Here is a 17,901-nt window from a genome sequence, read left to right on the forward strand (position 1 = left end):
AAGGCTTTTCCTAGCTAGGGACACTAAGAACTGTCCTCTTGACATTTTCCAATACAACTGACTACAACAACAATAACACCTTGTGAATCTTAATACTCGTACACACCAAAATCAGCTGAACAGATCCAAGGGTGGCTTGGTTCTTTTCTGCTAAAATACAAATGCACACACTTCCCTCAGTTGTGGAACCAACTACTGTTGGTTCTGTTCTGTTGAAATAGTAATGAAAACATCTCAAAATATTATAAAAGAGCCAATGATGGTTCTTTACTGCTGAAATCAAAAGTCTCATTCGCCATTCACAGAAAAATATCTTTTATTTTCTACAATGCTTACTACTAATATTGAGTTGGTTCCCTTTTGCTGAATGCGTAATCTTCTATTCACAAACCAGACATCACTAAATCTCACAAATTACAATTTTGTTGGTTGGTTCCTTTCTGCTTAATGCCGCTAATTATGATAATGACGTGAGTGTGCTCGTCTCTCGAGTTGGGCCTCAGCCAATGGGCTTCTATCAGGATCCCAGAAGGGCTCCATGCCTGCTGAGGGTTGTCTCGAGCACAACTTCTTGCTTCAGGAGCTCCTTGATGAGGCTCGGCGTCGCGGCAGTGAGCTTTGCGTGGCCTGGCCAACGCATTTGGAAGTGTCCCCCAATCCTCTCTCATTGCCGCACTGCGCTCTGCCGGGCTTACCGCCAACCAACTGCGGCTCATTGAGGATCTCTATGAGGGCAGCGTGACTTCCATCCGGCACAGTAGCGGGTTGACTCCGGACATCCCCTTTGGTGCTGGTATCAGCCAGGGTTGCCCCATATCACCGCTGCTGTTTAACCTGGTGATGGAGTCACTCATTAGGCCGCTAGTGGCGCTGGAGGACCTGCACGGAGCCGACCAGCAAGGCACGCGGATCAGCGTCCTGGCGTATGCTGATGATCTGACCTTAGTTGCGAGGTCTGAAGCGTCGTTGAGGCCGCGGATCGAGACAGTCGTCCCTGCTGCATTGAGTTCAAGCCCGCCAAGTGTGCCACGCTTCACGTGGCCAGGCGGGCTGTAAGGCCTACAGAATTCCTTATTGACGGTGCTCCTCTTAGGGTACTTGGCGAGGGTGAGCCCTATCAACATCTGGGGGTCCCCACCGGGATGAGGGTGGACCAAACCCCGGTGGCTACCTTCACGAGGCTCGAGGGTGAGGCCGCTTTTATATTCGGGAGTATGCTTGCCCCCTGGCAGAAGTTACATGCCTTGCGCACCTTCCTGGTCCCGCAGCTGATCTTTAACTTAACACTGCTAGGATCAGGAAGACGAGCCTGCGCGAACTTGATAGATCAATCATGTTGGAGTGCAAGCGAGTCATGAATCTCCCGCAGCGTGCCAGTGCGGAGCTGATCGCGCTCCCCCCTTCCCGGTGTGGAGCCGGCCTCCTGCCACTCTCTGACCTCACGGACCTTTCGGCTGTGGCTCACGCCTTTCGCCTCGACATACCCCGATCCTAAGATTGCACACCTATCACTATAAGGTCTCGCTGTCTCCGCAGGTTAGCGCACTGCGGCCAGAGTCTATATGGCGTTCCTCGTGTCATACCTGAATAGGGAAATTGGCGGTAACACGAATGTTGCGACGTTTTTCTTGGCCCGGACTGCACTTAACCGCCTCCCCGATCTCCGGTGGGGGTGGTGCGAGGAGAAGAGATCCTTCCAACTGTCCGTCCCTGGGGAGAGGTCGACTATTACTGTGGACGGCGGCTCCCGGTCCAAGCTTTCTTCTGTCCTGCGATCCTCCCTGCAATCCCACTTTCCGGTCCGTTCTCTCCAACAAACCGGACCAGGGCAGGACCATTCGTGTTACCGCTGGTTGCCCCTCCTCCAACCACTTCCTCTACGAGAGGCGCCATATGCGGTTCGCTAACTGGAGGTTCATCCCCAGGGCGCGACTTAATTTACTCCCCCTCAACGGTTGCAGACGGTGGGGAGCCGGTGTGGCCTCCATGACGAGACCACGGCGCATGTGCTTTGTCACTCTTTGCCCACCATGTCCGTGGTCTCCAAGCGGCATGACGCGGTTCTTGATCACCTCATCGCTGCGATTCGTCCGTCGCCGGGGGTGGAAGTGCGCCGGAATCAGTGTGGCCCTCTGGACCGCCTGTTGGTCAATCGTGAGGTTCCGGATTACTTGGTTCGCCTCCGACCGGATGTGGTGGTCATCTCCGATGAACCATTCATTCGGATCGTCGATGTCACCGTGCCCTATGAAGACGCTTGGCGTGCTATAGTCGAGGCCAGAGCGCGTTGGGTGTTTGGGACAGGGCTAACTGGGACACCCTGGCTCGCTTGGGTGTCTCATGGCAGTACGGTGTCGCCCTCTCCCGCCGTTGTGTCTCCACAGCGGTCCAGTGGAGCCCCGGGTGTGCCCCAGTACAGTCAAGTTCAAGGACAAGACCGTGATCAGGATCCAGAGAAATTAGATTAATTACCGTTAGAATAAGTATATATATTATATTTATTAATTGTTAATCATTTTATCGCTATTTAGTATATTTAGTGTTTTAATTAATATTAGTTGTATTAGTTTTGGCCTGTATTAGCATGATATTTAAGTTATTGAGACATTTGCATGTGACGCTACCTTTGATTGTTTGTTTTAATGCAAGACATAATACTGTGATCTAGATTGGAAAATAATAAAGCCAGAAAAGAAAGGCCCAAAATATACATCTCCCACATACTAGTTGGGCTAGAAATAAATGATAAGAAAATATACTAATAATTAGTAGTTTATATAGTTTTATTACACTGTAGCATAAATTTGAATTGAGATAATATTAACAGTTTTCTATTTTTATCAATAAATACACTAATTTGAACTAAAATGCCCTGGTTAATATTTTTTTATGTTTACCTATTAGGTCATAGTAATAATAAAAATTAGCTTCAAACTTAAAAAAAACAAATTTTTAGTTGCCTTGGCATTAATATTTTTGATTAGTTATGAAATTCATTAGCAGCAGCATTAGAAAAGATGTGTGAGGCAAATTGATTGAGAAAATGCACTTCAGTTGAGTTGCTTTGTTATGAAAATATGGAGAACTGGTGAAAAATATTTTATGGATGTTGATCATTGTCTGTCAAGTCTTTCATCACTGACAAAGGTGTTTCGAAGAAAAGAAGGTAGCATTGGGCAAGATTTAGGTCTACTAGATGTGGAGCATCTACAAAACACAGTTCTTACGATAATGTTGTTTTAAGTGTCCACACTTGTGTGTTAACACTCTTAGTCCAACATGAAGAATTATAATTAATTATGGTATTTACAATTTTTGTAGAGAAATGTTGGCACCTGAAACAAAAAGTGTTATATCGCTAAGGTACACATCGTTAAAAGCTCAATGGGTTCTGATCATTATATGAATTTCATTTCTTCGCAAGCCATGGTGTAGAAATCCGACCTTACATTATGTAGTTCCAAATGTATAAGTAATAAAATGTATATTTGATAAATGGCTCTAAATTTTTTTTCTTATACTGGTTTTATTTTATTTACTGTTTTACTAAGTAATAAGTAGTTACTAAATTCAGTAAACATTGTTGTTCTTTCAGCCCATCAAATTCCAATCAGTTTTTGTTTTCTTATTTAACAGTAATTATTTTAATGTTATAATGGTTATTTTCAGAACTAATTTTGTTCTATGTTGAAAATTTCTCACCAACATTCCTTCACCTGAGATTTAACCCTTAACGTGTTTACTTATTGTTGGATGGAGATTAAGATCAATTACAAAATTGAGCATAACCTTCACGTTCGACTTCACTTGTTGAACCTTTTTCGGTATTGGCGATCCAGAATGCCTCCACTGGGATGATTGAGCCGTAGTTTTGACATCATATCCGTAAACCCACGTTTCGTCACCTGTTATAACACTAATTCTGTATAATTGTTGACTTCATTTAGTGACTCCTGAGCAACTTCTATTCGCCACGGTTTTTGTTCAAAATTCAACAATTTTGAAAAAAATTTTGCTCCTACACGTTTCATTCCAGAAAAATTCTAAAATTTTTATGGCATGAGCCAATTGATATGCCAATATTATCAGTGACTTCTCCGATTGTAATACGGTGATTGTCCATAACCATTTCTTCAACTTTTTCACATTTCCATCAATTGTTGATGTGTGTCTTCACGGCCATCTTTGAAACATTTATATCACACTCGTAAAGCCTTGTTTTACTCATAGCAGACTCACCATACGCTTTTGATAAAATATTCCACAATTTGGTACACTTAATTATTTACACAAAACTTGATCAGTTTTTTTAACAAACGAAAACTGCTGATATCATAAAACATATCTAACTTTAGCAGCTGCCACTAAAAAAGTAAACAATGAATACAACTTGCGGTTGTATTATACCAACAAAATAAACAAAAATATTGACAATCGGACTCTCCAAATCAGTGAAACTTAAAATTCCCATTACTTTGGATGGTAATAAAAAAAGATCATCGTCAATCTCCTTTCACTGCACCACACAAGATCAAACTGTTTGGTGCACGACAGAACTATAAAACTAATAAACTATTTTCACTGTAAGATCAGTTGAAAAAATTATTTGTTAGGACGATAGAAATAATAACAGACACTTCTTTATTAATGCCATTTTTAATGCAATATTCTTTGTACAGTAATAAATCAATCAAACAACTGACCCTGAATAAGTTATCTCACGATGTAAAATAAAATAAAAACCCAACAGATCAATAAGTGTATTGATACTATAGTATAAGCTTAAGAGCTGAAAGCTTGAATAAAAGTTCAACTTATAAAATAAAACTAAGTCGTCAGAATTTATGATACTACTATGTTCCAGGTATGAATTAACTTTTATGTTTTCATCAACCAATATAAATTAATTGTTCCAGTATATCAAATTAAAACTAAGTCAATGTTATACAGCTTAAACAAAAATTCGTAATAAAAGTATCAAAATCTAAAACGTTTCCAACATAAACTCTTTATGATAAAGGCTATATACATTTGTTACCTAGCTCCAGGAGTATACAATAAAAGCTGTCTGCGTAATTCAATACACCAACTATGCCCAGAATAAGAACTTAGGTGGAAAAAAAGATATTGATTGTGTTGTATCAAAGGAACATATGAAAATGTATTAAGTAGACAAGGGTAAATGCTGACGGTCTGATGTCCTACGGACGGCAACGCTCCAGGAACCGTGGGTACAGGCAGACCTCGCGGATGTGGTAACGGTTCAATAACCAGCACAGAAATCGCTCCAGCCCCAGACCGTAACCACCATGAGGACAGGTTCCATACTTCCTCTGAAACATAATGGTTCAGTCAGATAACTGGTACTTCACACAACTTTAATCAATGAATTCTACTACTAAAAATGTTATAATTACGGATAGAAAATCTTAAACTACTAATTACCATGCTATGACGAGACCATCCGAGCCTCGTCATTTGTCTACCATGGTTGTTGTACGTTGTCTGTTAGATAGTAGCACTGAACAGGTTGTGACTCTTCCTAATCTTATTCATTATACATTTTATTGTTTTTAGTCGGCATAACTGCAGAAAATATTACTTTTATTTTAATGCAGCCACCTGATCTTTGTTGTTATTTCGATGATCATGAAAATAACCATTCCTATAGGCAATGTAGTATAAAATGTGTTCATCTAGGTATTACAAAATAATGAAAATTATATGTTTCACTAAAACTTGTTTAAGGTGACATACTATACTTATATATACTATATTTCATATAGACCTATAAATATATATATATATATATATATATATATAAAATGTGTATACAGGGTGTCCCACGAGTAACCCGACAAAATTCTCAGGTGATTTCTCTCATCAAAATAATTTAAAAAGTTCATATAAACATAATATGTCCAGAAACGCTTTGTTAGCGAGCTACGGCTAGCAAAAGATTTCACCTGATTTTCTAGGAAAGGGCAAAAAATAAAGCGAAACTGATGTTTTTATGGCGTAAGGATAGTTGTAGAATTTATTGGATTTGATGTAAAATGAACTGAAAAATTGAATAAAATACGTCCCAGACCTGTAAGAGCACTCATTTCTCAGATATCAGACAAAATATGCAAGATTCTGTCTCGCAGAAACATACTTTGTTTAGATTTTAAGTATATTAACTTCATTAAATGGTTAATAAACAGGTAAACTTTTTAACCAAAACTTTAAGAACATTCAATTCTAAAGAGAATAATGTAAAATAGGCACATAATAAACAAACACTAAGTTAAAAAAATTAACACTAAATCAAATCAACACATACAAAAAATAAGATTAGAAAAATAAATTACAAACCATTACTGATTTTCATCATATTTGAAATATTAGTGCCTTTAATATTCACTTCCAGTTCCAAAATATAATTTTAATAACTTTTTATGACGTGTATTTGGCAATTAGAACAAGGGAGTTACAGTGGACATACGGAAGAGGCTACAACCTCCTTGCTCATCAGTTTCTGGATATGCCTTTTGTACTAGAGATCCACACCATTGTGTTCTCATGGTGCAGGGTCAATCAGGTTGAGAGTAAGAAAGTTGCAGTGGGGTAAATGTTAAGTATATGTAGGAACAAACAATCAATTTATCAATTTGTCTCCATTACCTGGTCAGTATACCAGTAATAGGGTGTGGGGTCGATACCAGCACTCTTGTAGCCTTCCATCAGAGAGTCGTGATCCCACAGACGCATGGAACCTCCCACGATCTCCCCAACGTTGGGCAACAGGACATCCACAGACTCGGTGAGCTGGTTATCCTCCGGACAGCGCGCCATGTAGAAGGCCTTGATACCCGCAGGGAAGCGGCACAGCATGATCGGTTGATTGATGGCATCCGTCATCTTTCTCTCCGGCATCTCGGGGATATCCTGTACCAATCAAAGATGGTAACCCTTCAATTCTTCATTAGATACACCACTTAATTTATTAAGATACATTGTTGCAAATGCAAGGATTCTGTCAAAACATTCAAATCCAGCTTTGTAACAAGAATACAGAGATGGAATAAAAATATCGAGTGTGGGTTGGTTGCCAAATGACGTATATTGAAGTTGTTCCACAAGACCCTACGTGGCCACATCAGAGTCACACTGTAAATTTTGAATGGCTTGCAGATCACGAGTAGAGTGCCTATGGAAGTTTGCAATCAATGTTTCCACACTCACAAATGTAATCAAATCAGTAAGTTAATGAGTCCTAGCCTTGTCTTTTAAGTTAAAACTGTTGAGAATATTGGCCAGTCATAATAATTTAATGCAGAGTTTTGCTATTTTGGGAAGCCATAGGGTGTACTTATATTGTACATGCAATTAAATTAAAGTAAAAAATTAAAGTCAATCGTTTCAATAGATTGGACTTTCATAAATAATGATGTTTGATATCTTTAAATACATTGTGTATTATCTTTTAACAAAAAATGTTATGTTATGTTCTGTTCGAAATAAATTCGTTATTCATGCACTGAACTAACGTTAATACTAAAATTGTATTATAAGTTCTTCTCTTACAATAAAGAAATACTAAATAATATAATCACTTTCATAAAGTGTCCATATAATGATATTCCAAGACTACACTTAAGTGAATTCACAATTCATAAAAGTAAAAGTGATAATAATTCAAAATCTTCAACGTTTACTCAATCTTTTCACCATTAACATTCATTTCAATACGTCAATACTTTCTAGATCTCTCATTTAATCTTTGTAAATTAATTTACGTACTCCTCAATGGAAGCTCTTAATCTAAATGTAAAAAAGGGAATTTATTCAGAACCAGTTTTATCAGGGCCTGCAAATTTCAATGTTAAAACTTAACAATACCATAAAAAAACCGAAAACATCCATATAAATTTTCACTGAAATAAGATGTCAAAGGTGATAGAACAGATGTATCGTTGTAGAGACGAAACATCTGTTCACTTGATCGTATCTTTATCAACTAAACAGATCTCGACAGGAAATTATAAATGGAGGATGTAGGAAGGAGGAAGGTGGGTAGGATGTGACCAGGAGGCAGCAGAAAGGTACAAGTGATAAAGAGCGTCATCCATCACATTTGCGAGAGTGAGGTGTATTAAGTGAACCGATTTCAACTGGGTACCATCACAACTTCTATAAGAACTTTGATGGATTTTTAAAAAGTGTAATTAAAGCATTTAGTAGAAAAGTTAAACAGAAGTGGCATTGCTAATATTATGATTAGAACTTTAAATAGACATTGCTACCAAAGGATTTCATTAGGAAGTTTAATCAAGAATCAACTTAAAAAGTGAATACTCTCAAGATTGGACATACTCAAATCAAATCTGTCTAGAATGACTACTGGATACATTCAGCTATGAGACTAAAAGTTAGTTTTTGTACTATAACGAAGTAACATGTTTACATGTAGGCCTATATCACAACGAATGAATTAATGAATAATTTCTTTATTTGTACAAGAAGTACAAAGGTGAAATTAAACAAGTAATTAAAGCATAAATAAATTATATTGGAAGGAACAAAGTTACACACATAAAGAAACGTATTGCTCACCTCTCCAAATTCGTAGAAAGAACCATCTTCTTTAGTGATGTTGTTGTCTTTCAGGTACTTTATGGCATCAGAATAGTTCATACGCAAGAACGGCTTCTTGGGAACCTTGAATTCCTGCAATGAAATGAAACATGTATTATTAAATTGGAAAAATTAATTTAATAAAATTAACAGTAAACATAAGTGTAACTTTCCAAGTATTTTGCATACACTGTAAAGGTTTTATAGATCAGTCATGTATTCACACAATAAAAGATAGTGAATTATTATGAATGGCACAAATGTGTTTCCAATAACTATACGCAAACAATAATAATAATTTACTACTTTTAAATATTTAAAACAACAAATTTAAGTCCTTAAGTAAGACATTTACTGTTTTAAAATATAGTATAAGAACCAAGAGCCAATTTGAATTATATAAGCTCTAAACCTAGTTCTTTGTGAAATCGATAAGAGTAATTTCTCCGAAGAAAGAAATAAATTATATCAAATTTAGAGTCTTAATATGATTGTGGAATATTATTATAAACACAAGTAGATTTGGCCATTTCCATATCGTATAAGAATGTATTTATAATATTAAATATTACACAATTTCATATTAAATATAATTAAACATACATGGATCTAATTGTTGAGGTTTTTTATAAAACTTTTAACTTTTCCAAAATATATACTGAGCCGGTTCAATACCTATATCTCCCCGGCTCATGTGTGTTTTATATAGTGTATGTGTGTGTGGTTTATTGGCTGCAGAGGCCACTGATCATTTGAAGGCGTTTGGCCTTTCCGGTAGAGTGGCAAAGACTCCGAGCCGTGGTGTACAAGTTAGGAGTAGCTCCAAGTTAAAATTTAGTTTAATTAAGTGTTTGTTAGTTTTGCGGAGCTGTTCTCCTTCTGACATGTGCGGCTAAGTTTACGGCCCCTCACTGATGAGTAAGTTTTGCTTTCTTTTAAATTTTAGTGATTATTTTTATTTTTCAAACTGTGAAGGTTAAGAGCACATGGTTTTCCAAATTGTAGTTTTGCTTTTTATTAAATTTTAGTACTTCTGGCTGTTAACTAAATTTTTAAATTGGCTTTCAAATTAATTCTCTTACTCTTTTATTAGTTTTCACCCTTTCTATTCGGCTTAAATTAATTTTCTGTCTCTCAGTGAGGACCAGTCCTAGGCTATATGTTACAGTTCTTTTTTATTCTGCAGCCAATATTGTTAGTAATGTGTCACTTGTTATGTAGTTTTTGTAAACAAACCCAGAGAGACTGCTGAAGGTTCATTTTACTAAATTTTTAAGCCTTTCTGAGAGATGTAACGTTCTTCGGGTCTTTTAGCCCATAACTCCCCCTTATAGCCTACTTGGTTAATTTAAGGCCTTCTGCCATCAAATTTTAAATTTAGTTTCCTGTTAATAGGCTGCTACTTATGGCCATCAGTTTTTTTTCTAATAATTTAATTTTTTTTACCAAGAGTAAAACGCTTAAATTTTTGTTCTGTGACAGAGGGGATTTTCATACTAACTTTCTTTGGGGTTGTTGTTTTGAGTTGGGAATTTTATTTTAAGTGCAGAATGCCCTTCCCCTGCTTTTCACCAATTTTGAGCCAATTCTGTCAACAAATGCCTGTTTTAAAAATGTTTGAACCAAATTGTTACGTATGGTAGGCTACTGCGTATACCTCAAATAAATTCCTTTATAACTTATTGTTTTAGTCTTTTAAATGGAATATCTTGTTTATTTATTGTTTTCTAATGTTACCAGCTTCTATATTAAGGTTTATTTTAATTTTTATCAGTAATTGATTGGTCTGTGATATTTTGAAATTTTGGTAATTTAACTTAACTTAAAATTCTTGATAGATAACTTTTGGCAACTATTTATTAATTATTATTAACTTTAAAAGGGTACTAGGCTGAAACCTGGTTTCAGGGTCCAAGAGATGAATTGTTTCCTCCTGTCATCTCTCCATCATGCGTGGTCGCAGAGAACCTTCGCTTTTGCGCTCTGCTGAAGGAGGGCCACCATGATGGACATTTCTTCTAGTCAACACCCTGCTTCTAGTCTTCTGTGATACCCTGCTTCTAGTCTTCTGTGATACCCTGCTTATATTCTTTATTTATTTGTTATTGTTATTGTTGCCATTTATATAGTTTATATTTTGTTATTTAATTTTAAGTTAGTTTTAGATATATTTAGTTATTTCTTGGATTTCATTAGGAGCCCGCCCTTAGCCGAAGGATACCGGGTGAAATTGGCATTTCTTGTTTCAAATTATGGCGTTTCTAATTTTTGTATGCAGGTGCACCTGACAAGGATTGTTTGAGGTATCTACTACTGCAGGCACTTTTTATTTTTCTTATTTATAGTATATATACTTATATATTTCTATTGACTTGATAGGCCTATGTTTTGTCTTAGTGAATGAACCTGAGTATACTGACCACGGTGTTCTTATTTTACCTAGTTAGTTTTGATCCGGCATCCCGTTCGCCGCCATGGGCGCGCGCTTCCCTGATGTTTGCTGTGGGTGTGCGAGCGGCGATGTAACGGTTTCAATACACAAGGCAAGGTGAGAATTTTAATCTTTAAAGATAGAGATTTACCTGATTTTCGAACGTAACCTGCAATTACCAAAAACTTCAATCATGGACTTTTGACTTATGAACAAATTTGTGCTTCTTAGATAGTTCCAGAACTCAAACATAGTCAAGAGAAATATGTACTTTAAGAGATTTATTCCTAACCGGTATATTTGCAAACCAACTATTAAAAACTTCATATTAATAAATTATGGTATGATTAGAAAAATTCACTTAATAATTTCTACATGATGCATACACAAAAATGTAATCAGTTACGTATAAATAATTTTGCTATACATAATTAGAATTTAACTGTATATTTTTTATACGCTTTATACGATAATTTAATTAAAATCAGCCTATGACTAAGAAAAAGAAGTTAAAAATGATTTAAAGGATTAAATAAGATAAATGATTGAAATTTTAATGACCGACACTGCTCTTCAGTTCTTGCAAACAACTTTCAGACACTGGTTGCAGCAGCAGTCTTGAGAGCTCTTGTGCCCGTTTAGGCTAGGCTATCGATTTATTACTCTCGGACGCAAAACTCGCGCAACATTTTGTTAGTGTAAACACACCTAGTTCAATCAAAGTTTAGATATGACCGTGATATAAAAACACAACATCACTTTCTTTGTTTTAACCTATGTAATCTGATGTCCAACCAGAACATGTGTGAGGAGCAATCATTCATAGATCAACCAAGACCTCGGCCACGGTACAGGTGGGAAGTGGTGGGCGGTAAGCGTTAGAGTGGCGACCTAAAGATTACATATTCGGAGAACGCTTGACTCTGGCCACGACATGTGTGAGCAGCATAGTAATACCCACATGATGCCGCTGATCTGTTGCAAATTCCGGACATCACCTTTTTCCCTGCTGCTTAGAACTCAGATCATTCTGTCATTGCTGCGCATCGTGTCGGGCCCAACCGCCTCCTTCTTAGCTTTACTTAGTGTCACAAACCATTCTCTTCTCGAAAAAGGTATCTTATCAGGTCCGGTAAAAATCCAACTGATGTTCTGGTGTACTCAAAAAACCAGGTTGCATCTCTTATCAGGCTGTCAAAAAGATAATAATACTCACAGAATCGAACTCTAAGCCAATTTATAGGGCGAACACTGTACATTTTAGGCCTGCACAATCAACAAACATCTTTTCAAAACGCTGGTCTTATTCAAGAATAAGAGTTGTACAACTTTGTTCAGAGAATCATTTCGGTGACTGAATAAAACTCAAACAGAAAAACACTGTTTGTATCTTGGCCACCATCGCTTTGCTGCTTACAGCTACCACTCGTATAGTGGCTTAGGCCCGAGATGATCAGTGGGCCGACTTTAATTGATCGTTACGTGTTTGGGGACTTGCTGTGACACGGGTAGAACCAACGGAGATAAGCTTTACTACACTAGTGAATGCAACCGGTGTCAGATGAGGCTTGTGAATATATGTCAATCTTTATTCACAGTTTTATGAACAATGTCACGTAAAAATAAGATGAGATAATCAGGTCCTGATTCAAGGAAGAATGAAATTATATCTTGATTTCATAAGTTCTTAAAGATGGAGAAATTGTTTATGAGATTTTCTTAGTTCTACAGAAAGATTCCCAGTTTTCGCGGTCGGGTGGCCACCCTGATATAAGTAGCTTTAAATTAGGTTATCATAAGTATGTTGTTAGTAGTACCAAAGTTAAAGATAACTTTTACGAGTGTTCACGTGATCTGAGCTTGAATTTGGGTACTATCTCGTTTTTTTATTTTTGTCAGTAGTGTGGAGTGGTGGCCAGGGTGTTTCTTATCGCTATTTTCCCGACCTTAGATCACGCCCCAGATTGTCCGACTTTTCTCATGTTAGATCACGTTGACCAATTTGGCACATGATCCGTGGTTGGGAAAGTACCGATCGGAAATGCCCATGTGGCCATCAGTGCGCTTCAGCAATGAAAGAAAAATTTCTGTATTCAAGCTCTGATCATGTGAACGGTCATTAAATTTTTATATTTATAATACGTATGTATGTACGTACATATCCTACTTATATAGCCTAGTAACAAATAAAAGCATAGGGACAGAGTGGCCTCCTTCTCACCAACATTGTTTCATTTTGGAAGGTAGAAAACAAGAACTGATCGTCATAATGACATGCAATTTACACGGTAATTCAAATAAATTCGCTTCTCTATAATAATGTAGTCTTTTTAGGTCCTTGGTAAGAAAAATTCTTTGAAAAATAGTGGCCTCCGCATAATAACAAGGTATCAATTATTGATCTTTATAATGGCCAAGATATGAAAGCAATTAGAATTTAAAGATAATATAGGATAGAATGTCTAAAAACAACAACATAAAATAGAAATGCAACAATACATGAGAAATATCTTCTTCATTGTGAATATTTATCATGGTAAAGTACTTACAGGGTTGAGCTCGTAGACAATCTCACCATACGGGGAGTCGAGAACTCGCTGAACTACATCGCAGACCAAGTCTTCCAGCCGGTCCAGCAGATCATCAAATGAGATAAACGGACACTCTGCCTCAACATGAGAGTATCTGGACAGATAGTTTTATACAATAAAAATTTGTCTTCTCTTTTCATTTATATATAACCTATGCTAAAAAATCATATTTATTATTTTCTTGTTTGCGTATTTCCTTATTTGAGAATGTATGAGTCTAACAATTTCCCAATATTCAATATAAACATTTTAAAACACTACACCACACATTACCACTTTGAAAACTAACCAGTTTAAACATGTTATACTAACCTCTGCTACACTAATAAACAAACAATAATAAACCTATAAAATATATATGATAACAAGGCCAGTTACTGAAAAATGTATAATGAAATTATCTTTAGTATTTTCAAAATGGCAGCCATTAAAACTTTGAATATCTTAAGAACCTGCAATTTTTCTCAAGAATTATTTAGAGGATTTTATCACAGATCTAATGATACCAACATTATTTATATTGAATAATAAATATCTGATTTAGAATAGATTTACTGTGACAAGACATGGCCCATATTGAGAGCTGCCATTTATTCTGTGTTTGTATTCTTGGCTATCACTGAGAACCTCAATTTGGGCCATGTCTTAAAATTTGAGGGAAATTTTTTACTCCTGTTATCGAATTAGGGCATGGGATATTGATTCACTGATGAATTATGGCTTTGTAGGATGGCTTACTTGGCAGATATTTTCCCTAAGCTCAATGATGTTAACAGGAGCCTTCAAGGAACATACAATACTCCATTTCAAGTATGTGAGAAGATTCAGGTTTTGCAGATGGTGAAGCTAAGAAAGGGAAGGTTCCACTGTTCCCTTCACTTTTGAACCTTTGTATACAAAAATAAGCTTTCACTTAGTAACACACTATTACGTGATATCAGTAAACGTTACAATGTTTTACAAAGAGTTAAAGGAAAATTTGTGCAAATTCTTTCCAGGAAACTTCGATGTTGATATGTGGGTCAAAAATTCATTTTGTGATATCACGAAAATAGTAATAACTGAATTTTTTAAACAACTTAAAAAGAGCAATTGTTTGAATTAAACTGTGATTCAGATCTGAAAGAAGTTTTTAACCAAACTACTCTTATCAATTTTTGGATCCAAAGACGCCAAGAGTACTGTGAGATCGCAGAGAGAGCAGTGAAATTTTTCTACCATTCACAACTTTGTACTTGTGTGAAGCTGGATTCTCATCCTTAATATATCTAAATAACAATTACAGTAATAGACTGGCCTCTTTTGAGAATGACTTGCCATTTCACCAGACATTACAATTTTGAGTTGATACATCCAAGCCCATCTATCTCATTCATTTGTTAACCCTAGAACTGGCAATGGTTGTTCCTGAAATGCCACAGAATTTTAGATTGATATGTAATGGGTTTTTAGACAAGTATTTATACCAATTAACTTACTCCAAATGTAACATATTATACATGATTATTTTCAGAAAAGATTTACAGAATCTAAATATGCCTAAAGAAATTAGTAGTCCGGTAAAATAAGGATGCAACCTCGGAATGAAAGATAATAAGCTAAAAATTTGCATACGTCTTTATTGTGATGGTATAAAACTTACCTCAAAAGTCTCATATAATCACGTGTACGCGTCTTTAGATATTTAAGGTCAAAGTTCACGAAAATCAGTTTTTTGCAAATATCTCGTTTCCCTTAAGCTAAATGACTTTGAAGGTGGTTAGAGAAATTGTAGAACGGAGAATTCTCTTCAACTTTTGTCTGAAGTAATTTTATGTACGTTCAACCCTTTTTTAGATACAGCGCAAAGAGTAGGGGACCACTTACCTTTATATACGATAATGCGAGGTCAGCCAGTAGAATACAATAAATAAATTAGTTATATTGTTAATTATTCATTTACTATTATTATTATTATTATTACTTAATACTATTATTATTGTTAGCATTATTATCATTATAATTAAATTTTTATTATTATTTATTACTTAATATACCATATTTATAGATATTAATTATAAATTATATATTCTCTAAATAATACTTATTTTATTTTTACCAAACATACAATATTAAAAGAAATATTTCAAATGAAGTTTAATTATATATTTATTTATTGATCCAATAATCAATGTATTAAAATTAAGTACAAATATAAAATATTTGTTTTCATTATTAGTGATTAATATTTTTGTTTAAATTTTCTTCTTTTTCTTCTCCTCCTCCTCCTCCTCTCCTTCTTCTCTTCTTCTTCTTCTTCCTCTGGCTGTTCAATATCGGATTCATTATTATCATTCTCGTTTACTAAATTATCAGAATAGAAAGATTCAAGAATATCAGGTGCATATTCACTTTCTTCATTGAAACCATCTGAAGTTGATGAAGCGTTGAGGCATGATTGTCCATTACACTGCCCACAAATTAAAGTGCATCGCAATCCTGATTTCCTGCATCCGCAATTAGAAACACAACCTTTCTTGCAATTGCAAAATATTGTATTCAGCAGTTCTTCTGGTGCTGGTGGTAATAATGTTGTTATTGGTCCCAGGAGTTCATTTTGCAGTACCCAGCCGAATTCCTGGGGTTCTAAATCATTTCCCAACCTAATTTGGGTCTAATAATAGACACGAAGGATATGCTGACGAGCTGCTGTACTTGAAGATAACTGCACTGGTTTGTTGAGTCTTGCTGATTTGATGAACTGGGTGTATCGAAAAGAGTCTATATCGTCTTCTGATTTCGGAGCATTATACGTTGCTAAGAAAATACGTACTCCATTTTCAAATAATTCTTGTACAGAGCAGTTTTTTTGTTTAAATAGTTCAGCTGATTGATTTAAATCGTAATGTTTTTCGAACATTTTAATAAACGATATTTTACCTTTTTTATAAAGCCCAGAAGTCGTATCACATCCACTAAATGCGTGTAAAAATAATATGTGTTTCTTAGAATGAGAGTATTTATCAAAACTTTTCGATGAATACAGTTTTGTCTCCACATTACCCTTACCCATTTTTTTTTAAAAAGATTTCTTGTTGATATGATTGAGCACGTCCTATCAAGATAACTAGCAAATCAATATCTTCGCCTACAATGACAGAAATTTTTTTAAGTTCAGACTAATAATTAATAATAATAATAATTCTTTATTTTGTCAAAAACACATAATATACATTTTGCATATACATATTCATGCATAATAAAATACATACATACATTTACATAGTATAAATCAAAATAAATGTTCTTACATTAAATAACTACAATATGTTCATTTTAAGATGCAAAAACAGTCTCAATAAAAGATAATATAACTTTAAAAAAAACTGTATTTAAGACAAGACAAAATAGGAACCCCATAGGTAAAACCAGTATTGGGATCTCCATCACTTAACTAAAGCAAAAAAAAAATCGGCTTGCAGCGACACGCAACTCGTATTAGGAAAAAAAATTTATTTTACTCAAAAAATAATCTCTGTTTAATAACTCTGTGCTTTAAATTACACAACTAAATTTATCCCTTCAAAAAAGTAACTGTACAACAATAACAAAATATAGACTCTGCAATAGCTGTTTCTACAATGAGAACATCAGCATCATCTCTGGCTTGTTTTGTAGTGATATTAACAGTTTTTAATTTGTTGATAAGCATGTCTATAAATATTTTTTTATTACATGAATTCGATAAAGATTTTTCTTGGCTGATTGGCACTTCCATTGTTTCATCAGAGCGAGTTCGTAAGATTTTGACACACCAGCAGTTCTTCTTAATTGTTCCATTGCTTTAATGTTCTTAGTGTTGTCTGAGTAACCATCAAATACAACAACGATACTTGACCCATAATGTGTTTGTAAATAGTTGACGTATTTATTCAAAATATCAGAGATAGTATCATCTTTATTCCATAAAACGCGATGCAAGAAAAAACGGTCATCACTTAGGGCATTTTTTCATTTGAAATCAGTTTGTCCTCCCTCAGTTATGAGACTGGCTTATTTTTCATTGATTAATTCTAGGCTGGAGTATGGATTGTCATTGTGGGGTAGTTCATATGTTTCAAATTTATCTAGTCTAATAGTCCTTCAGAAAAAATTTATAAGATTGATATGTAATTCTAATATTAGAGAACATTCGTTTCCGCTTTTTGTTAGAAATTTTATTTTACCATTAAGATATTTATATGTTTTTAAAGTTTTAGTAATTTTTTTCATACTAAGTGG

At 35.4% G+C, this 17,901-nt stretch overlaps 1 protein-coding gene across 1 annotated transcript in view; it reads right to left on the bottom strand.

Annotated features, from left to right (window-relative positions):
• Window positions 1-4,637: 4,637 nt before the first annotated feature.
• The window catches only part of LOC124370532 (asparagine--tRNA ligase, cytoplasmic-like), a 48,396-nt gene continuing 35,132 nt past the window's right edge, over window positions 4,638-17,901 (bottom strand). The window contains exons 9-12 of the mRNA XM_046828824.1: window positions 13,600-13,735; window positions 8,599-8,712; window positions 6,667-6,930; window positions 4,638-5,333 (exon numbers count right to left, since the gene is read on the bottom strand). Coding sequence (XP_046684780.1) covers window positions 5,202-5,333; window positions 6,667-6,930; window positions 8,599-8,712; window positions 13,600-13,735 — 646 coding nt within the window. The 3' untranslated portion in view covers window positions 4,638-5,201. The remainder of the gene's footprint in view (window positions 5,334-6,666; window positions 6,931-8,598; window positions 8,713-13,599; window positions 13,736-17,901) is intronic.

This window comes from Homalodisca vitripennis, unplaced genomic scaffold (assembly GCF_021130785.1).
Source record: "Homalodisca vitripennis isolate AUS2020 unplaced genomic scaffold, UT_GWSS_2.1 ScUCBcl_267;HRSCAF=1843, whole genome shotgun sequence".
Taxonomy (NCBI): Eukaryota; Metazoa; Arthropoda; class Insecta; order Hemiptera; family Cicadellidae; genus Homalodisca; species Homalodisca vitripennis.